The sequence below is a fragment of the Anser cygnoides genome, chromosome 8, assembly GCF_040182565.1.
Source record: "Anser cygnoides isolate HZ-2024a breed goose chromosome 8, Taihu_goose_T2T_genome, whole genome shotgun sequence".
Lineage (NCBI taxonomy): Eukaryota > Metazoa > Chordata > Aves > Anseriformes > Anatidae > Anser > Anser cygnoides.
Window position 1 is genome coordinate 8311608 of NC_089880.1, and position 23765 is coordinate 8335372.

General features: G+C 35.4%; 1 protein-coding gene across 14 annotated transcripts in view; it reads left to right on the forward strand.

The window, feature by feature from the left end:
* Positions 1-23765, forward strand: part of KCNT2 (potassium sodium-activated channel subfamily T member 2) — a 147299-nt gene that overhangs the window by 10314 nt on the left and 113220 nt on the right. For 9 of the 14 annotated variants that reach the window (XR_010833067.1, XR_010833068.1, XR_010833069.1 and 6 more), the window contains exons 2-3: positions 14550-14708; positions 22167-22246. Coding sequence is in view for 11 of the 14 variants with exons in the window: in XM_048053618.2 (XP_047909575.2) it covers positions 14605-14708; positions 22167-22246 (184 nt within the window). In the remaining 3 variants the exon portion in view is untranslated. Of the gene's footprint in view, positions 1-14549; positions 14709-19666; positions 20398-22166; positions 22247-23765 lie in introns of those variants that run through there. The other 5 variants (XM_048053619.2, XM_048053621.2, XM_048053626.2 and 2 more) reach the window with 2 other exon arrangements.

Here is a 23765-nt window from a genome sequence, read left to right on the forward strand (position 1 = left end):
CTGTGAATTTAGAAATTCCTTTCTAGGATGGCAGTGCCACTTTACAGTAACAGAAAGGGTCATATTGGAGAGAAGGAAAAGTTGGAAGTACTACCATGCCTTCTTGTATTGACCCAGACATTTGACAATTTGTTACTGTTATTTGTTATTACCTCCTAATATTAATACAACCAGTTCATTTCATAAACTCAAATCTCTGCTCATTGTATCCATGTATTCCACCTAATGCTAACTGCTTAGCCTTAAGATCTATATACGGCATCAAAACAAGATGAAGGAACAATGCCTTTCCTGATCAGTCTCACCAACACAGTTAACTAAAAAGATTTTAAGTAGTTTAACTCTCAAAGACAGAAAATGATGAAATTTCTGCATTTGTTTGGGAAGTCACAGTTGAAGAAAAGTTAGTTTACATTGAATAAGCAAATTTTCTGAAGGCACCTGGCTAACTCATTTTATAAACAGCCCTAAGGCATGTTATGGAAGTTGGAAAAATACTGGGCACAGAATTCTACCAGCCAGACCGCTGATGAATAGTGCTTTAAAGTGCTGTGAAAGTGCTACTTAACATGAATAAAGATGATAGAAATAGACTTGTAAAGTATTGTGAAAATATATTTTAAATTTTTCTTAGTCCAATGAAAAAAACAAAATAATCCCTTTAATTAATCAGGAAATGTTACAGCTCACTAAGAACAATGAGATTTATGTGAAATCCATGATTATACATGTACCTTGTTGCTGTAAAGAACAGCATCAGACAAGTGACATTTTAGAGATACTGACTTTACAATACCTGTTCTATTATATATTCAAAGTTCCTGAGTGGTTGCAACTCCTTCATGAGCTACTTAAAAAATGTATTACACTTAAAAAACAAAATCATATATAATGAATGTAACACGCAGTAAATTGCATTTGAAAGGAAGAAGGACCACTGTTAGATATATTGCAGTAGTATATATATGTTAAACTGCAAATATTACTTCGTAAATCCCATATATTTTATTTTCTATCTGGTAAAATTGATGTCAAAGCACCTTTACATTCTAGAAAATAAAGATGGATATGCATCAATGCATAATTACTTTAGCAAATCTCATCAGCATGGGCTAAACATGCTCTTCTGTTGATTTGGCAGAGCAAAGCTTTCCTCAGTGGGGAACTTCAGGCAAGACATCTAACATCAGTATCAGGCTTTCATTTCATGCCTGTTTTCTAACTAAACCTTTACCCGAATACCCTTCTAGTTTATATTTATCTATTAAATAAACACATTTATCCTCTGTGCAACTGTTAAACACATGATTGTTGGAGACCATGTACAGGAATATTGTGATAGCCTCATATCCATCTCTGTATTTACTTTTCAGAGTTGTTGGCATTCTTACAACAGCTTTTGGGGGTACCGTGTAAGCGTTTCCAGATTGCAAGCCTGGACTGTTTGGATATATATCTTGGGAAAAAAAAAAAAAACAACCCACACTTCTTTTTGTAAGGCTACCACGGTCGTGGGGATGTGTAAAAAGCATGTGCAGTATCACTTTTTCCCCCAACTTTTTAACACTTTGACTATATATGGAATCTCAGATAAGTTCATTCTAGGCTTGCTAAAGCGTCTGTGGGAAGTTTCAGACTAAGTCAATTAAAAAAAATCACTTTCATATCAGGCATAGTTCCTATGGTTATAATTTCTTACACTGTAATAAAAAAATACTGCTAATATAAATATGGAACTAAACAATTTGAAAATTGAGCAGAGTACAAAATGAATGAAACATTTACAGTTTTATTGTATTGCTCTGGCTGTCCAATTTTTACATCCTATCTAATTTAGGTATTTTTATTAGTAGAAGGAAAAATGTAGCATGCAAAAGAAAAAACATTTGCAGAAGAAAAATGTAGCTTAAGTGGTATGAGGTAAATCTTATTCTGTTTCAGCGTGCTTTGTGACAGTGATCAATGCACATTTTTAGAATAAAGTCAAGAAATAATGGGATAATATCTTTAGTTTCTAAAAGTTCTAAAAATACTAAATCGAGTATTACTATCTTTTAAGAACACTATTTAAGAACACTATTATTAAATAGTGATATTTCTCCATTGGGAATACTGCTGACTATGATGAGAGTCAAGAAATAGCTATAAAAAAACAAAAATTGTGCATTTTTCCCCCTTGTAAATGGGGTTCATATGGAGGTGAAGAATGATCAGATTAATTAACTAGAGATATTTATATTTGAGAAGGACTATGTATATGTTACTATACAACTTGGTCAATAAATTTCCACAATCACTTTTACTAACACTGAAGAGACTATTTTAATCCTTCCCTCAAAAGAAACTGGAATAAAAAAATGTTATATTGAATAGTGGTTTGATAATAATTAGTACAAAGCATGATTTTAACTGGAAGCCTAATCTCTTCAAAGCTGAAAAATCTTTTTGAAGTACTATTCTGCTTCTGTGATCAAGTTAAAGATTCACACTCCAAAAAGTTTAACAATTTTTACTAGATCATAGGGCAAAGAAATTTCAGCATTTATTCCCTGTTGCAAAACCTAACACAGATAACCTGTAAATGGTGTTATTCCTTAGAAATTATGCACACATGCAAAAATCCCAAAACACCCACTATTTCTCTTTGCCAGCCTTCCTTCTTCCCATAGTCACTCCTTCACTTCCAACAGATTTAGAGTTGAATCTATAGTTTGTGGAAGTGAAGCACTAATATTCTATCCATCGGATTGCCAAGCTTAAGTAGACTCATACAAATTCTGCTCTGTGTAGCAAGACTGTAGAATACTACATTAGTATTCTAGAATATGGTTTTAGCCAGAATTTCATTTCCTTTGTATCATTAAGCATTCATTAAAATACTGTAAAAGCACTGGATCTACATGAAGAAAGTTGGCCAAATAGTGTTCTGACAGCTATGAGAAATTGGCAAGAAAAACAACCCACTTTTTTTTTAAAGTAATGTGTGTAAGTTAAACAACATATTATAAGTGGCAGTGCTACCAATGTATACTTGTAAGTCTTACACAGAGTATTTCAGGTGACATCTTAGTGGCCAGCATTTGACAGTCCAGGAAAATTCTAGAGGATAGAGAATTTCCCAGATAAGTCATGTGTATCAGTCAAAATGTTGAAAATGTTTGTTAATATTCAGTATTGTAAGGAGATGCTTTGAACACTTTTGAAAAATATAAATACTCTACTTGTCCAGTGCTTAACAACAGGCAGATAACAAAATGGCAACTCAACATTGCAGCACTTGGATTAAATGTAAGCCTTTGCCATCAGCTCCCATTTCAAGTACTCTTACTGCTTGCAAGAGAGCATAAAGAGAATACAAACTGGCTAATGTGGACTAGCATGAGTCTGGGAAATTCAGATATACTGTGATACAAAGCATTTACGGTATTTCCTTTAATCATTAATTTCAATTTGTACAATACCCCAGGCTGAAGTTCATATTGTCAAACAGTAAACTGAAACATAACTTTTTTTTTTGAAAAGCTGTATCAGAATGGATATCTGACATCAGAGATGAGCTAACATTTAAAGATGGTGTTTATGTAGCTGAGAAGTTTTGCTCTCATTAACATCACAAGAAAAGCTATTGTTAAATCACTACACTGCACTGACCATACCCAGAATGCCTTAAATCTTACTCTGAGATTTTGATAAGCACTTACACAGATAAACATTAAAAAAATTGAAATTAGTGTCACATTGATCTTCAGAATAAACTAAAATACTATAGTTATGTGTTTTAAAGTTAATTTATTATAAGCTTACTGATAGTTTTTAATTTTCAAAGGCATGACAGAGAAAAGGCAGACTGTTAAAGAAAATTTTCCATTGGCATTTTATCATCTCACCTCAAATATGGTAGCATAAGCAGGATTGGTGGATAAATGCTGAAATACTAACATAAGTAGACTCCATAAACAGAGTAGGAACCATTTAACATTGTATTTTAGTATAGTTGAGAGATATTTCTCCATTTCTGCAGGACAAGTAGTTCGACAGTCAGCTGGAATACAGTTATTCTGTTGAAAATAATAAAATAAGTTTTATTTTCAACTACGCAGAATTGCAGAAAAAACAGTTGTGAGGAAAACAAAACCAAAACCTCAATTGACCAATTTAATCTCTGAGTCTAGACTGCATTTAGGCTACACCTTTCTCAACAAGTTCTCTCAAACCAGTCATTATTTCATGGCTTCATTAATGATAAGAATCTGGACCACTTCAAAGAGAAAACATTTTACACTCATTTTTAATGAAGACTGTCTTCTTTATACTAGTGATTTTAATATACATTTCAAAACACTCTGAGGCATGAAAGCATTATTTTATAACTGTTATTCATTGGTGGGTTTTGTGGTAACATTTTGGAGTTGGAGCGTAGAGTGCTGACATAAGCAAGAGATCACAGACTATGTATGAAGTCTAGGCTAGAGAAGGGATTTGAATCAGTATCTCAAAGACATGCAACAGAAGGCCATCTTTTCCCTTAACTATCATGAGATTGATAAATTAGATGAATAAATTAGATGACAGCATGTTTAAAACACAGGGAGCGAGATAACCATAGGTCCCCTCTACTCTATAAGTGCACACGGTAAGCTACAAGTCCTAAGCTTTCCCTTGCCTTTCAGATAATTTGTTAGACTTCCAATTTTAACAGCACAATTTTAGACCTTTCTGTTCAATCACATAGGGACCTGGAGGGAAAGATAAATACATAGAGCTTATTGGAACTATTAGAAAAAGTTACCTTGGAACACTAGTTTTCTGAAATGGTTCACATACTTTTCACCTTTCCTTATTAAAAGGAAAAGGAAACTGTTTTAGTGGCAAAAAAATCTTGCCAGCAGAATATGAGAAGACCTGAGATTGAAAAGTTACTAATATGGAATAATTTCCTTGTTATAAAACAATGAAGATGGAAAACAGAACATAAATCACAGAGTTATAGCTGCTGTCAGTCTTAGGAGATACAAGGATGGAATCTTAGTCCACAGTGAGGTAAACAGCAACAATCTCCTTAAATGGTGCAGGATTTTGCTTACATGCCTGCAAATGAGGGGAATGAGAGTCTTATAAAAACAACAATTGAATTTTTACTTTTTCCTGTCCAGTCCTACTCTTCTTAATACTTATTATGCTAAAATCAGTGCTTAACAGTTAACATCCTGAAAATTTCTTTTTATATATTTAGTCATAAATTCTTAATAAGCAAAGGCTATTTTTTTCCTCTCCTCAACACGTAGCAAAGTGATGTCCTCAACTATCTGGTAAAAAAAAAGTCTAGAAACATTTCCAGAATCAGGGCCTTAGGAAACCTTTATTCAGTTGAACTGAACAACTGATGATTAGCCTTTTTTGTGTGTGTCTAATCAAAGTATTTATTTGGCAATCTGTTATTTAGTTGGTCTTCCACCTGTGAGCGTACCAAGTACCTTGCTTGCCATAACTGATATATAAATACAATTCACAGAGCAGACACAAATGTTCAGAATCATCACTACCATGTCAGCTGTGTGTTATTTTACCAAAGCAATTTAGACAACAGAAAAAATAAGAGGTAAATCATTAGCAATTTGTCATGCAGCTATATTATCTGAACACCTAATATATTTGCGTAGGAACATGCAATATTCTGACAATATGTTCCTACTGCTTTCCCTCCCCAGTGCCAAAATAGCTCATTCTACACCTGGAGTATGTATGTCCATCTTGTCAGGCTACAAAGCATTTTTACCACTTCTGTGACCACATGTACAACAGTCAGAGTCTTGTTAATAAATGCTGATGAATACATGTTTATCTAAATGATCAATAGATTCACACCATAGGAAGAAATTAGAAATATATGGATTTATTATTCCTTTGCATTTCAGTTGTATGTACCTAAGTTGCAAAACGCATATTCAGCATTACTCGTTATTTTAGCATGCTTGTTGTTCAAGGCCAATAACAATGAATTCTATCTTGCTTCATCTGCTTGTACTTTATAGGTGCTGCGAACCTCTGCTTTGATATGTCTGTTAGAAGCTACCTGACTTATTCTATTAGGGTTCTCTCTGTTCTATCTACAGGAACAATGTATATTCCTTTATGAAAAAGGACTACATACTATTTTATTCTTCAAGATAAATCACCTTCCTACACAGTAGTTTTTTCTTTCCTCTTTGATTTTCAATCTAATTTACTTCTATTATATTAAAAAAACACATTACGTTTCTTTGGCCATAATGGCATTGGTACTGTACATTATTTCTTGAAGAGAATGTGTTCTTGGAGGACAGGCTCCCACTTTGTATTATATCATCTTTTTCTTTTTTTTTTGAGGGGGGGATTGGGTAGGGGGGAGGTTGTTTACTTCTTTTCCTCATTATAAAAGTATTAGATTTTTTTTTTTTTTTTTTACTTTCAGTATCAATCTCCAGAGAACCTTTTTGAATGCCTTATGAAAATTTAAGTACATGATGTTCACTTCAGAGTTCCCCCTTATCTATCTCGTCCAATTATCTCATAATGGAGCAGAGTGCTACAGCTCATACTCTATTTATATCTGTCATTTGCCTCATTCTTAGTTTGTTCCCAGGCTAAATCCAACTTGAAGGTCCTGGCATGGGTGCCATTTATTCTTTTTCATCTCTTGTTGACGTTCTAACTAGTACTTGTATTTTTTTTTTTTTAAAATCAATCCTGATCTTCATTGCAAGAATGTATTTTTGTTATCTTTTTACCATGATTTTATTTATTTATTTATTTTTTAACTCTTTACTTTTCTCTCTGATGTTGTGGTTACAATTCAAATTACCTGGTTACAGATAATTTGATGTCCATCATGTGACTAGTTTCTGTGCCTGGAAACCTTAATAGGGTTAAGAGTTCAACAACTGGAATACAGAACTAAGCAGAATTATATGGTTAATGTTCTTCAATGAATTTCATATCTCAGACTACTATACCCATGCATGTTCACATGCAGTTAGGAGTGTAGACATATTTGCGCTAAGAACATGGCTTATGGAGCTCCACAGAAATTGAAGTTACTACACACTGCAAATTATCCCATGTTTAAAATATTAGGGCACTTTCCAACTTGAATGGCTAAAGAATTGTTTTTTTGAGACTCTAAAAAACAGCTGCACCACCACAAAGCACAAGATGTACTTAAGAGATCATAAAGAGAAGAACAGGAGGACAAACACATTGGAAGGAAAGCACTGGGATATATAAAATCTGCTTTTTATGCTTTTATGCTTTTGAACTTCATATATATTTGCCTTTATTTTAATTATTAATTATATTTGTATGAAATCCAGATACCTTGGATTGGGTCAGACCATTGTGGAAGAGTGCTATAGGGAAACAGGAGTATATGACTTCAATTTCAAGAAGAACATGGCAGAAGTCAAGGAATTTGCACCAAGCAGATAGAGCACAGGACCATAATGTCCTTCAAATATAGATCAAACAATGAGGAGTTCAGTGTACTGAGCTATATGTAATCCTGAAGACAAGCAAAAGACTTAAGTGAGATACACTTTTAGCGTGTGAAATGATCCATTTTGATTTTAAATGATTTTAAAGCACTACAAATTGAAATAGGTGGCTACATCATACTTCATTTTAGTAAGCTAACAGTATACTGCTGTTTCAATTGACTGTGTGAATTTATATAACTGAAATTCAACATTGTAAGCTTTTAAACTCCCTTTGTTATAAGGGTGAAAGTTCGCATAATATTAATCAGTTACCAGACACTTGGCTTTACTCAGCTAGGTTTCTTTTTAAAATCCTTAGTCTGTTACTTAGTAGATGATACTGGTCTGATTGGTCAGTTATTTGCAGACATTATTAAGTGACAAGAGGAAAAATGTAAGAGCAAAGCAAGTTAACATACTAACTCTTGTTCTAATATAGCCTCACTCTGGTGTACTCTTTTCCAACTCCCCCCTCCATGAACACTTATCATATATGGTCCCATATTCTCTCTATTTCGTCCTTACTAGTATAGTTACTATTGAAACAAAGGACAGTTTTTCTAGTGACAAGTGCTTCTGATGCTGTGTTCTGAAATGCTAAAATGTACTCTGGAACTTTTCATGTTAGTTAACATTTACAAAGTGTTATTAGGCAGTCTAATACAGGCAGTGTGATTAAGGGAAGGCTGTAGAGAAAAGCTGTAATTTCTTAGACAGGGGTAACTTCTTGAGATGGACTTTGGCTGTATGATTGTTAACATGATCAAGTAAACAAGTGATATGTTCTGTTGAAGTTACCCCTGTAGGAGATCTAACATCCTAATAGAGATGATACATATTTGTTTCCCATAATCCATTTGGAAACATTTTTGCACTTTACAGATCACCGTTTAGCAATGACCTACAAAAATATAGGCTGGCTACATGGAATTAATTACAATAACATGATAAAATTTGTCCAAATTTGAAGGAGGCAAAAATTGAACTAACTCATTTAGTTTTGAAATACTGTTTTTAAGTATGTTTGCCAATTACAAAAATTCAGAGTGAATATATAATAGAACAATGACAATTATTATTGATGTATTATGACTAACACAGATATTTTACTGAATTGTTGGAAGGCCATTCCTAAAAGGCTCTGTAGCAAAGGACCAATTATGGAAATATGTATTACTAGTGAGATGTTCACTGGCTATGTGTACAACAGTTTACTATGCTAAGTGAAGGCTTAGTTTTAAACACAGTTATGAATAACACCATTAAAAAAAAGACTAGCTAGCATTATAAACCCAGATACATATAAGCATGTTTATGAATGCAATTCCATAAACATCACATGAACATAACAGTGTATAGTCCTTGACTAAAGTTCCTGGTTGTTTCACCAATCATCCTTTTCTCCCAGTACCTTTTTTTATTTTTTGGTAATTTAGGCAAGTGCAGAGTTGATCCATTAATTCTATGACAGCAAATTTATGCTAAGTCTTTTACACCAATGCAGGGAGATAGTTCATAATCGCTTTATACCACTCAAACATTGCAGTCCTGCTGCTCCTTTGCATTAACTGTGATAATCACAGTGATCAAGGTAAGTCTGGTTGACAACTGATCCAATTAAAAAAAAATCCTCTCCAAAACAAAAAAACACACACGTATTAAGATAGTTTTCAATCAGAGCAAATCCCTAGTCTAATTCATACAGAAATCATCCCATTGTAAGGGCAACATGAGCACTCCCTTTGCAGAGATGGCAGGTTCTTACACTGGTCATAAGACGACATCCTAAATTTATAGTGTATCTACTGATGTCTGTCAACAGTCAGAATAGGTCCATTTTACATGCCGTATGATCTTTTATGCTTACATCTGAATCATACAGAAGTCTGTACCACTGTTTAATCTGGTAGTATGCAAATCAAGTGTTAGTTGGTGAGTACTGATAGATTTGAAGATAGCTAGCACAAAATTGCATTGCTGAGAGCAGCAGAGAGAACAGGGACCTATATGTTGATAAATAAAAAGCCATCAGTTCCAAACATAAATCATAAAGCTACTGTATCGTGTAAAATAAAAAACAACTATCTGATTTTCCTGGAAGTCTGCAAGAAGCCAATTAACACGAACTAGATGATTCAATGAGGAAATACATCTGCCTATTTTGTAATAATTTTGCTGCTTCTGCAGACAGATCTCAAATCTACCCCAGTAAGTGACTCTGCACTGCACATGTATTTTCCATATTATGTATACACTTGGTTGCAAGTTTATCACTTACGCATCACAATGTTAAGCATTCAGCTAGCTCAAACTGATATCGGTAGGCCTATCAGAGCAGTCTACACTTAGGCTCATGTCCTAGACACCTCTGTACTGTCAGGCCTCTGGTAGCAGCCCTCTCTGTCACATGTAATAGCAAGCTTAAATCAAAGGCCAAAGCTTGGGTCTCTCCTTTTCAGAGCTGCTGTTCCTTGGTCTTCAGATTGCGAAAGTAATGAAGGCCCATTGCTCTCTTGGGTAAAGTAGCTGCTGCCTACATAAGAATCCTGGATATCTACTTTTGTGTGTCACATTGTAAGATTTCTTCAAGACTTTTACAGCTTTCTCCTGCTTTCTCTTAGGTTTCATTGTAGCAGTTGCAGTCTGTGCCTCTTTTGTAACAATTAAAAAACCCAACTGCATAAATCAGTCCTGTCACTTGGGCTTTGTGGATTACTATTGCAATAATGGTGTGGACTTTTATTTAAATCCTATTGAACTATATTGTACCTGTCAAATAAAGGTTTTAAGGTCATTTTTCTGACTATAAAATATTTTAGCTCAGTCCTACAGCTATTTATGTTTACATCACTATGTAAACATGTACATAGCTTTACCTTCCACATAGCATAAAACTCACCCAGCCTTCTTCATGCTCTATAAACTACTGTGAGTCTGCTACACAGGGCCCCAGAGAGCAGCTTTGGCACTTACTCCACACTCATCATATCCTTCTCTGGAGGGGATTAGGAGGTGACAAATGAAACTGTGGTGACAACTGTGGGTGGCAAGAGGAAGTTGTGAGGATTAGGGATCAAAGGAAAGGAATAAGTGACAATGGTGGTAACAGAAAGTAAAATTGAATACTTTTCTCGCTTCCCATCTTCAAAAGTGAAGAAAGTCTTTTTTCCTGAAGGAAACAAGCAAGGGGTAAAATAATCAAGGAATCAAATACGTATGTATCACAGGAATATAGAATTGTACATAGAGTACAGATGATGACACTGGAGATTAAAATTAGCATCAGCTTAATTGTTGTGAAGCGCTAAATGTATGAAAGATATATTGTCTCAAGCATTTCAGTGCTTAGTTTCCCATGACCTGGCAGTGGCAGTAAACATGTCTATTTCCTGAAAACATAGTTCATACTCAGATTGTCTTTGCAGAAAAGCCACATGTGAATTGTATAGTGCATGCCAAGCTTTCATTGACTGGAGATGAATTTCATCTGCATTTTTTTTTTCCATATAGCAAACTGAAAATATTTATTGAGAGAATTGCATGATTAAGGTTCGAGGCATCATGTTAGTTTTACATCACAGGAAATGCAGAAGACATTTTACTGGGTTCACTTTCTGGATCTAAGAATCTAGCTTGAAACTTGGTATGTTGATATGCTTTTTGCTCATGGTTAATAGTTATCTGCACTTCAGGTTTATAATTGTTTTCAGGTTTATAATTGTTTTAGAGAAATAGGCTAAACTTCATGCTTCATTTCTCCTCCAAATATCTGCAATATGGTCATTGTGTGTGAAATGAAGCAAGTAAGTTATGCTTAGTCTGTCTTGAAGGAAGCAGCTTTAGGAGATTGAATAAAAACAAAAATAAGAAATCAGGTCAGTCTGGATGGGATGAGAATTCAGGCTGGTTAGAGACATCTATTTGATGGCCAATTAAAAAAAAGTAGGATCTTGAGTGTAAAATGTATTCACTTTTAGCTTAACACTTAGGAAGAAAGTCTTCCACATTTGAAGGACAAATGCAGTGTTGTTTTTCTGACAGACACTTCCAGTTTATCTGATGCTTCTTATAGAGCTTTCTTGGTATTTTCAGCAAAGGCAGGCTCTTTTTTTTTTTTTTTTGCCATTTTTACTGCAGAGCTCTGTGGGAAGCTGTTAAACAGCTAAGAATCATTATCATCTCCATGTAGTTATCTAGAAAGTAATCAAGACAAAGCTAGGACAAAGAAGTATGAGAAGAACACAGCTCTCAAAAGGGAGGACACAGAATATAGAACACATCCCACTAAGTCAATGTGATACAAAAGGCAGCATGATGTCAGGCATAGTAACTATAGTTTTATGCAGAGAATAACTTTAAGGCTACAAAAACTTACAAAATTTCAGAATTTCAATACAAAAAATGAGACCAAAACAAGACTGTTGTTTGGATTGATGTATGAACGTTGCTTGGAAAATTTGAATAGATTTTCTGCTGAAGGAACAATAAAGGAAACAAAGTATAATTACCTTCTTGACCAAAACTATTTTCAGAGGGAAGACAGGAATTACTGATTTTGACATGACACGTTGACATTTTTTGTCTTAAAATTCAGAATTTGCTTTCTGAAACCTCTCCATAAGAAGTGTTAATCAGTAAGACTGCATACAAAGGTCATTTAAATTTGTAGAATCATTAAGGTTGGAAGACCTTCAAGATCATCTGGTCCAACCATCATCCTACTACCAATATTACCCTGACTGCTGTATTTTAAGACTTTTTTCCATAAACTTACTTTTCTTTCTGGGTGGATACAACTAATACTTCTCGACAATTTACTATGTTATATATAAAAATGTAGGTTCTTATTAAGCCCCAGCATTTCAAGAAAAAATCTTCAAAATTTGTTTGTTTTTCTGGCTTGATGGAATTAAGCTATCCATTTTTCTAAGACACATTGTCAGTTTTAATGGAAGAATAGCAAACATAACATAATGAAAAAACAGAAAAGCCACCAAACAGAAGTGATTATAAAACAAGATGTTAACAATAAAAAGCTATGGAGTTGTATTAGAAAAAGATCAATATACATCCTCTTCCAAATCTCACGCTTGACCTCCAGGATTGTGTAGAATATGTTGTACAGTTAAAGTAACAAGAAGATACAATTTTTATCCCAAAATGAAAGGTAACTACTAAAAGCAAATACCCAGATCAATAAATGAATATCTAGTGTCATTTTATTACTTTGTTATTTTACTCAACTCTAAGTGAAGAGAATCTTCCTGTTGACCTTAGTGGGCATTGGGTCTGACCTTCCAGGAAGCTGGCTGTGCATTTCAGCTACCAAGTCATATTTAAAGTTATGTTTTACACTTGGTCACATGATACTTCAAAGGTGACAGATTAGGATTCACCCACAAGGTTTTTTGTTCTTTTTTGGATTTTTTCTATATCCATCTGCTCTTTTTTATCTTCTCCCTGCTGCTCCATTTTCAAGAAAATGAAATCTTAATTTTTTTTTTTAAGTAAAAATAAAACCAAGATAAGAGATCCAATCTGTGAGGATACTATGCGCTAACAGCTCTCAGCCTTGTCCTACTTCCTGTTTTTGAAAAGGTGCAATCTTGAGAAACAAGAAGGAAGAAAAAGGTAACTTCACAGATGAGCAATAACAGAATAGCAAGATAAGTCTGTCTTATCCATAAGAAGTGGAGTTTAAGTGATTAGTAATTTGGATATCTGTTATTAGGAAACAGATTTGAGATACTTGCAAGTGACCAGACTTGAAAAGAGTGTTTACTTAGATTTTCCTTAATGTCAAGACACTTTGGTTTTATCCTTATTAAACAAGAGACCTATGTAAACACAGTTCTTCCTACTGTTCGAAGTCCTTGACCACCACAAAAATGAAAAGCAAAAACAAACAAAAATCGGCTATGCCAAAACAAATTGTCTTTGTTTTCTCATTTGTAAGAAAGGTGCCGATAAAGAGAGCAATGAGTCAGATTCTTGTATTTTGAGATGACAGAATCTACCAGAATTTAAGGCTTCAGTTTATCTGAACACCTGTTTCTATCTTTATCTGGGTAATCTCCATGACAATGTCCCTCAGTGTTTAACTGCTAGCTTTGTAAGAGAAAAGTGTTAAATTGAGAATACAAAAACAGTATCAAAACTTATTAACATTTGATGCTATTTCACAGTAGGTTTTATTTTAAGTGTTGGAAAAGGAACAGTACAACTCCTCACCCCTCCATCCATGCATTTTGGACATACAATGGATATTACAATGTGTGGTCAACATTAAGTTTCAGATCGGCCTGAGAAAGTGGTCTCTTAGGGACCATATAGCACCAACAGTAAGGGGGCCCATATGGCATTTATACAGTTCAGAGTTTATTAAAGCCCTGATACCTGTGGACTATCTTAATAAGCAACACAGGATATAGGCTGGAAATTGATGAAATAATCCATGAGGGGAAAGGGAAGACAAACATCTCAGAAGACTGAGATCTCTTAAGGTTATGAAGTGATAACGTTGAGAGAAGGAATTGTCAGAGATACCGATGGCACAGGTGAATATTTTGTACATTAGGAATTCAGAAGGAATGACTTTGATTTACTATTAAGCTAAAAAGATAACAGAAGCAGGTGGATAATTAAAGAGACAAAGAAGTTGCTACAGATAACACTAACTTAATGACACTTGGTGACGAAGACCTGTGAAACTGTTGACAGTGGCATATGAGAGATCTAGAGAGAAGACTATACATTCTGTTTTCTCTGTAGTTAGAGGTGGTAGTGCTATGGGAGAGAATGAATTATTTCTGCAAAAGAAAAAAGCAAAAATAAGAGAATGGAAGACTTTGACCTGAAGGAGAGGAAGTTCACAGAGGAGAATAGAAAAGGATTAGTTACTAGCAGGAAGGAAAACAGAATTCTGAGTTACATTTCCAGATGGTGAGCATGTAAAGAAGAAAGGTGTGTTGAAAGCAAAGGTTCATGTGGAGAATTAGAGGAAAAAAAGAAGCCACATGATTGTGCCATTTTCCTCAGCATTTTCAGGTGGAAAAAAAGTGACATTCTGTAGTGCAGAGGAAGACAGGACAGGATGAGTTCTGCAAGGAACTGGAGAAAAGGACTGTGGAAGAAGAAAATGGAAGTATTTTACACTTCAGATGGAGGAATGGGGAGGAAGATCAGTTGGAATGACAGGTCAGTGGATCGTAAATTGTGATCTGAGTGTAGATAAGTAGTCTCCAAGGACCAAAGAAAGAAGGGGGCAAGAATGTAAAGGGATGGAGGGCTATAAACATTTCCTAAAACAGTCTGCAGGGCCAGGAATAGTCTTTAAAGCTTTAGTGTTGTTGTGGTTTAACCCGGCTGGCAGCTAAACACCACACAGCCGTTCGCTCACCCTCCCCCCTCCCTCTCTGGGATGGGGGAGAGAAACGGGAAAGTGAAGCCGGTGAGTTGAGATAAAGACAGTTTATTAAGACAGGAATATAATAATATAAGGAATATAAGGAATATAATAATAACAATAATAATAATAATAGTGATAATGATAATAGTATTAACAATAATAATGTGTAAGAAAACAAGTGATGCACAATGCAATTGCTCACCACCCGCTGACCGATGCCCAGCCTATTCCCGAGCAGCCGGCCCCCCCACCTCGGCCAGCCACCCCTATATATTGTTTAGCATGACCCCAGATGGTATGGAATACCCCTCTGGCCAGTTTGGGTCAGCTGTCCTGGGTCTGTCCCCTCCCAGCTCCTGCTGCACCCCCAGCCTGCTCGCTGGCAGGACAGAGCAAGAAGCCGAAAAGTCCTTGGCCTGGTGTAAGCACTGCTCTGCAACAATTAAAACATTAGCATGTTATCAGCGCTCTTCTCATCCTAATCCAAAACATAGCACCCTACCAGCTACTATGAGCTACTTAACTCTGTCCTAACTGGAACCAGGACAAATGTACACACAAATTATGTCTACTTGGGGAAACTTACAAGGATTTTTATTTCAGGAGAGGGAATGAGAGAATGAGTCTTACTAAGGTAAGGTAACTCATTGGAAAAGTTATGTATACAGAAATTTGGTAAGCATTAATAAATAGCTTTAATAATTCATCTAAGAACAGTTATTTCTAATTCCTTCATACAACATATGAAGTTTACCCTGGCAAGCTGCATGACCCTGTGTATACCTTACCTGTCAGAGAGGATAGATTCAATGAATAGACTGATGTAGTTATAGGAGAAGGATCTGCCAAGTAACTTTTGCTTTAGAATGTCAACAGGTGATAGGGACATGTAGCTGTGATACAGAGGAGTAGAGCATGTTAGGCACATGAATTGGCCTCCTTCTAAGGAGGTTTCATTACTCATGACTCACCAGCTGTCCTGTTGCCTTTCATAGCAAAGCAAGCTTTCTCTTGAAATAAAAAATAAATTGTTTTTTGAATGGTATAGAGAAAAGTTGGTACAGAAAAATAATTTCAGGAAGGCAACAGATAAATCAGTCTGGTGAACATAGAATAATATGTGAGGAGCAAAAATAAAGATATGGTGTTTTGTGATGTGTTACTGTGTCTTTTTCTCCTAACACTACAATATATAGTTAAATCTGGGTTGACAGCAACTGAAAAGTCTTATCAGCGTGCCTGGTATTCAACAATTTGTTTCAAGTCTTTCTGAAAAGGAGTTGCCAAAATGATTAAAAACACAACCAATATTTATGCAATTCAGGTATAGTTAACTGGCACAACTACATAAAAACTGAATATGGTCTGGAATCAAACTCATGAAACATATCCTGTTACTCAGAGTTGCTGCAACATCAGAAACTTAAGGGAGATATGGAAAGAACTCGCAGCTTCAGTGGGGTCTCCCTGATAAGCCTCAGATGGTGCTTCCCTGAGAATATCCTCTAGTTTTGAGAGTATACAGAGAGTCATACTATGTGTAAAATTAAGTGACATTGCATAATATCATTCTAAAGCTGCAGTCATTTTTGTATTTTGGCAAATAGTAATAGAAAATTGATTAATGCAATTAGCAGGACAACTGTTGGCAGGAATGTTGGAATCTGTATCTGATAAGAATAAAAAATACAGATCAAAATGTTAATCACGTAGATATGTTTTAGAATCATGTTTGGAGGTAATTTAAACTTGGCTGAAGGGATGAACGACACAGATTCCTGATGGCTCTTGAACAGGAGACCTTTATTGCCCTTTTTCACTACTACATATACTTTCCCCGTAGCCCCACATGCCCAAATCTGTCTTACAATTGGTTAGAGACCCTCAGACACGCGCCTTGAGCCAGCCAGCAATTGGCCACTGCCCAAAGCTCATCTTTAACACTGTAGCCAATTTACTTTATCTTGACCTTACTCAAGTTTTTGGTTCTACCGCTGTTTTCCTCATTATCTCTAACTCAGGGACGTGTGAAACAGCACAAAGCTCCCTGTGAATTCCTTTACCACACTTGGCAAACAAGCAGTTGAGACTGCTCATGGGTTTGATAATGAATACCTTTAAATAGAAGACATTTACAGCACTAATATTAGTAAATCTGGAATATTTAAGTCAAACTAGAACACCTGGGTAATATCTTCCTTGTGTTCTACAGGCATAATAGGAAGAGTACTTTAATTCATTATTCAGAAAATGTTTCATTCCATAATGAGAGGATGCATTAAGATAAGGCAAATGTAAATATTAGATCTTAGTTTAAAGTCTGTGTGGTTTGCAATCATGGAGTTTCAGTACACAGCATTTAAAAAAACAAAACAGCATACATAAGAGCCATAGGAGCTAGTTTACCTGAGACCCCCTGGCTGTTCCTGGGATGTCACATAGAATAAGTAGTGGTGGCTGTCCAGAGCCCAATGACTTTAGAAAAGTAAAAACCCCAAGTGTCAAAATGCTTCACTACAGTTTGAAATTCCATATTCTGCACATCTTGACAGTGAAATGAAGAGACAGGCAATATTGTACAAGACAGGATCACACAAATGCAGTTCTGCAGAGATCTTGAAAATATTCATCAGTTTATTCATAACAAGTAGATAAAGTCTCCTATCAGAAAAAGACCTTACACCTGTCAGTTTTAATTATTCTACACTTGTTAGAAGTATTCTTTAAGAAGATACAGGGGCATATTGCAAGTACTAGATTTCATCAGCATATTGCTTGGCAAATGGCTTAAATAAAGACTTAGCTTTTAAAAACTGTCATAAGGTACCCCCAAAAAACACTGAGGCTGTGATCTCCACAACTCTGTCATATCATACTCACACCACAAGAATGGACCAACAGATCAGGAAGCTACAAAACATATCTTTTCTGTCTCTCCAATAAGCGGGATCAGACAAGCACCTCTCCAAATGACTTGCTGTCATTCTTTATGGAGAGGAGTTGCAAAAACTCAGAACTTTTCTATTTAGTGTTCATTTTGAGCTGTGCAACTGGAGACTCATTTCTTACGAGAAACAAATAGACCTCCCTGAGCTAAGAAACAGTAATGGAAAATTACTAGTCTTATTGTTCTTTCCTTCAGCATGGGAAGAGGAAGTATCATGTGACAAATGGTCTTGATTGGTCATACTAATTTTGATGGAAAAAGCAGACCCAGAAAATCCAGTGTTAATATAACCATTTCTCTGTGATGCTCTAAACAAATCAGGGTTCCATGTATTCCTGAACTTGTAAAGTTTCAAAAAAGAACTTCTACCCAAGGCAGTCATTAAAACACACTAGTCTTTTCTTAAAAACTGTGAGAAAAAAAGTGTCCATTCCTTTTTCATTGTAAAATCAGCCCTGACAATTCACTTCAGCATTTCAAATACTTCGTTTTGAAGCACCTAGCTACAACACACTTAAACTTCCAAGTTTGAAATCTAACAGGATTTCACATATATTAGATTGGCAAATCCCAATTAAAAAGAACATTGGGCCTATATTACAAGGCTCTTCTTGTAGTGAAGAGCGTGAAGTGTCTCTTGCCATAAAGACAGATTCAAATAAATGGATACAGTTATCTTCAGATCGGTTCCACTTGTACAGTTGATGCCTTTTCTTGGTTCCCATGTCAAGTAATATTAAGCATACACATTTTGCAGCTCTCAGTATGCACTGAGTGAGAAATCCTACTCATACTTCAATTTCTGAAAGGATTATTTCTGTCACATCTGCTACTGTTTAACACAAAAGAAAAACAATTTGTAAATTTGAGGGTGCAGGGTAATACTGTAATTACAGTGAAGTGTGTCTATGGAGTTAGAATGACATTATAAATAGTAATGGAAAAATGCAGGAAAAAGTAGTTAAGTAACTGGTTCCAGTGATATAGTCACAAGAAAAGGATTTTGTATTAGTGTCCTTGATGTGAATTAGTATTTTTCTGCTATACTTTGTATTACATTAAAGTGTATTAGTCAAGTTACATTTTGACTGAATTAGTAGAGTGCAATGCATACTTGTACTTTGGTACTGTCAGTGGAATGTTTCAAATATATCTCTTCAGAGTTTAAAATGGGGAAGACCACTACTAATAGTCTTTAATTCTAGGAAGAAGCTTTTAAAGCATGAACAGCGCACACACAAACCAATAAAATGTCTTCAATAGAGTCATTACTTCAGTTGTTTGTGCCAGAGATATGTTAGCCATGTATTTGTGCATTTTCAGTAAAGCTGAAGCAAAGTAAAGCAAAATATCCGCTCTTTAACTCCCCAAAGCAGATTCACATGGTATATTCACTGCCTCGCACATAGATTAAGTTAGAAATGATTGACTGACTATGTACTCAAGATTCTTGTGTTCATTAAACATTTCTGTCCCTGTAACCATCATCAAGCATGAGTGTATTAATCCACCAGCCTGATTTACTTTTTGATCAGGGTACATGGAACTACAACTGTGTATATGGAGATGAAAAACCCTAGGAACATAGAACAAAGCCAAACCTACTCCATAGGCCAGATCTACATACCAAGATCACAGCCTGCACGTCATGGGTTCCATTTCATCAACAGCAGAATCACCAGTTCCATTTGCTTGGAACCAAATTCTAACTAGTGTTTCTGCTGCAACAGAATAACCATGTTTTATATGAACATATTGCAATGAAACATCCTAACTAATGCATAATGAGTGCAGAAAAAGCTTGTGCAAGCTCTTCCCTAATAATAATAGGTGATCGTAACATTGCAGGCAAAGATAAGAACTTATTTACATTCTGTTCCTGAAACACTCATTTTCTATGTTATACTTCAGAGCAGGAATAAGAGAGAAGAGAGCAAATATTTGGGGTAAACAATTATTCATTTGAAGAACACAACAATGATTGAAGTACAACGAGCATTCTCCCCAAAACTAAAAAGCAGAATATTGAAAAAGAACAGTATCCAGCAATTTCCATCCTTATCCCTGCCAGTGGCTACTTCAGCCAATTATTCTTGGTTTTACTTTGTTTCTTAAAGGTTGCTGTTTACTAAGTGAAATATTCTCTGTCCAGTAGCCAGAGTATTATGAAATTACATAGTGATTATGTGTGTGATAAGGTATTTCCTGCAAATATAGGTCAGCACAGTTTTTACTGAAGTTAAAAAAACAACAAAAGCCACAAAACAAACAACCAGGGGAAGGAGGAGTTGAACCATAGGAATGGCATTAGCAGCATTTGTGATGCATTTTGCCATGGAAACTGCTGCAGGGTGGAATCCCAGCCTGCTGCAAGCTCTGGTTGCTAGGGAAAGTGAGGTGGAAGCAGACAGCTGCTGGAGGGCTAGCAGAGCAGCTCCTAACCATAGCTATAGGAGGGTGATTAGCTCCCACATCCTCTTCCCTCGATATCATTAAATCATGGCTTTCTGTTAAGTTGTTGTTCTTTCATGGTAAGTGACAACTAATTTTCTTAGCTAAAAATCAAAGATTAGTGTAAAAAGATAACCAATACTGTGCTGCTTTTAAATAACATCTCTCACTTCAATAGCTTGTGCCACTTTGTTTACCTACTGAAACACATCCTTGAAGATTAAGTATATACACTTATGTTGCAGTTGCCAAGTCATGGGAAAGAAATGTTTCCCACCAAAACTGTCACAGTAACACACTGACAGTGAGTACTTTGGGAAATGTGCAGAAAAAACTGAAGCAGAGCTCAGCCCCTCCCCCCCCCCAACTTGTTCACCTACTAATTAACACCTGGACATGCTTCTTTAACTTTCCTTAAGATTACAGACAGCCTAACCTGCACTTCTGTTAATGCCAGTGCCTCCTGCAGTCTTGAGCAACATAACATTCCATTTGTGTCTAACCCCAATAAACAAAAACCCAGTAACAAGCTGTTCATTATCTGATGGACTTTTCCTCTAGACTGGTGGGACTCTAGGACATTCCTATATGCCTAAGCTATTCTAAATACATAGTTGTGGCTACTCTTAGTTTAAGAAGGGGAAGACAGGTGCATTTCTTCTCTTTATTTCCAACTGCTTACAGATCTTACCTCAGAAGGGGTAGAGCCAGTTAGAGCAGGAAAGCTGGTAAATCCTATGATACGCTCTTAACTCTATCAAACGTTATTTCACATAAATAAATTTTAAATTTTCTAAGTTACAGAACATAGTTTCAATATACATAAATGCTTAGAAATAAGCTTTTTTTTTGGCATCCTTTGAATAGGAAGCAGTGGAATTCCCATTTGCTTCTGCGATGTCACTTCAGACAGAGTACAGCAGTTCTCAAACTGACTGGCTTCTCAAAGAGGCACAGAAATTGTTTTGGGGTGAAGTGAATGGGCATTCTCCACTGGAGAAGTAGGATTTGTGAGGGAGGTCCAGCTAATTCAATGTAGCAGGGACTTCAGTGAAAATGGAGTTAACGCTGCACTCATCTTAGAGGAAGCAGTGCACCTGCACAACTCTGGAATGGCCTAAGTTTCTCTGTACAGTTAATGTACACTTTTTTCCCCTTGCTCACATCTACAACACTGTTCTGCCTTCCCATTTGAGAGCTATTGCATAGGTTATGCTCAGACTGAACTGAGGGACAGAGACATGAACAGGATCCTGGCAAGTTGGGGGGAAATAGAGGAAAAACGTTACCATTGCTTTAGCAAAATCAGGAGGAACTGCTTGCTGTACAGCATCAGATGACTGCATTATGGTCTTGCTTTCAGGTCTCAATTTTGTTGTGACAAAAACCAATGAAATTCAGAAGGTGGTTTGCATGGTACAGGAGCATCTGAACATTTGAAACTAGCAAACATTTAACAGAGGCATGAATGCTTAGTGAAGATGTGAAGCAGATAGGAAAAGAAGAAATCATTACAATGCTAACTTTAGAGAAAGAATTAAATTCAGATGGTTTAACCTGAACATCAATGAAATAAGCTTCCAGTGAAAATTCAAAAAACAGAAGTGTCTGATTTTTCAGTGTAGAGCATTCAAATACTTTGAAAATGATTCTGCATGTGAAGAGGATAAACTAGATACTTTTGTTTCAATTTTAGTCTTAATATTAACCATTCAAATCTCAGTAAGCTTTTGGCTGAACACCTTTTGTTCCTCCAGTCATACAGAAAGAGATTATTAAGGAAAGTTATTTTGAAAAAAAAATTTATTGCCTTTCATATTCAATTCTAATCCTTCCTTTTATATTTCAGGGTGCAAGTTGAATTCTATATGAATGAAAATACATTTAAAGAGAGACTAAAGCTCTTCTTCATCAAAAACCAAAGATCAAGTAAGCAGTTGGATTAATTTCTATAAAATATAATTGCGATACTTCGGGTAGAGTCCAATTCCATTAAAAGCAACAGCAAAATTATCATTAGTTTTCTTCTGAGCTAATTTTTCCCCCCCCAAAGGAGTACATTTTAATTGATTTCCATAATACACACAAAAGTATTATCTAAAACTTAAAAAAAACTTATTTTGTAGGATCAAATATTTATAGGGATGTGATTTTATTGGTGTATCATGATCAAACTGACTAATTTGTAGTGCTTTTTTGTTGCAGTGCTTATTAACATGTCCTGACCTTATGTTTAAGAAATAGAACTTCCAAAGTGTTGGAGAAGAAAGCAAAAAGATAGGTGCTTCTGCAGAAGTGTATAATAGTATTAAGTATTCCTAAATAAATATCAAATCTTTTTTGTACAAAAAAATGATTTGGAAGTCAAACTGTGGGAAAGATATACCAAATTCTCAGTTTTCCTGAAAGTAGTAGCTTTTTAGTCTGATTTAACTATATATCTTCAGTGACATATGCACTTAAATTCATAAGCTATCATAGAAGAAAAACTAAGACATTCATCCATCCGTGCAGCTGATTCAACAGGGATAAAACATTGTATATGTTATCAAATCTTCATTAAACCAGTAAGTTCACAACTGAGAAGAGCAGTAGCTGAACTTGATTCTTATCTGTGTAAAATGATTGACCACCTCCCTTTACCCTACACCTGTAAAGAACTAAAATTAAAGCAGTTTTGTAGGTATTTTTACACAACTTATACAAGTTTTTTAAAATAACAAGAATGCTTTGTGATCTTCATGGTCTTCAAGATGGCTCCACGGCATTGTGTTTGCAAAAGGACAGAAAGGAAGAAGGAATGAACTTGACTTTCTCAGTGTCACAGTTTTTAAGAAACATTGGAGAAACTAGATGCAGATCTTTTTTTTATAAAAAAAAGACAGACCACAAGATCTATTTATAAGACCTAGTATTAAATAAATGATAGTTTAAAATCACAAGACATGATCTTTTTACTGGCTTCTTTAACTTTCAAATTGAGATAAGCAAAATATTATACTAAGCCCCCCTCAAAGAAGTATTGTACTGTAAAACTGACATTTTGAATTTCATCTTTGAAATTATTTGCAGATTTCTATCTGGAGAATCAAGTCTAACAAACCTGTTGGAGGTTCATTAACTTAGGGATGGGAAAAGTCTTTATTTGAATATTTACTTTTTTTTTTCAACTTACAAAGACAGCATAGGGGAAAAGTCACCTTAACTCAGGTACTCATATAACATAGAAAGCAGAGGGCTACCTCTCCTAGCAAGTGCTGTGGGTAACCTTTAAGTATCTTCATTTCTGTACTTCAGATAGGTCATAGGGTAGCTTATTTGTTTGGTTTTAACCACATTGTTATATATTTACCTAGATTTGGTTGGTAGGTTTGTTTTCTAGTGAAGAATTTTAACTTAAGTAATTCTGCATTAGCATAGGTTAGAGCTCTGTTATATTTTGGCCGAT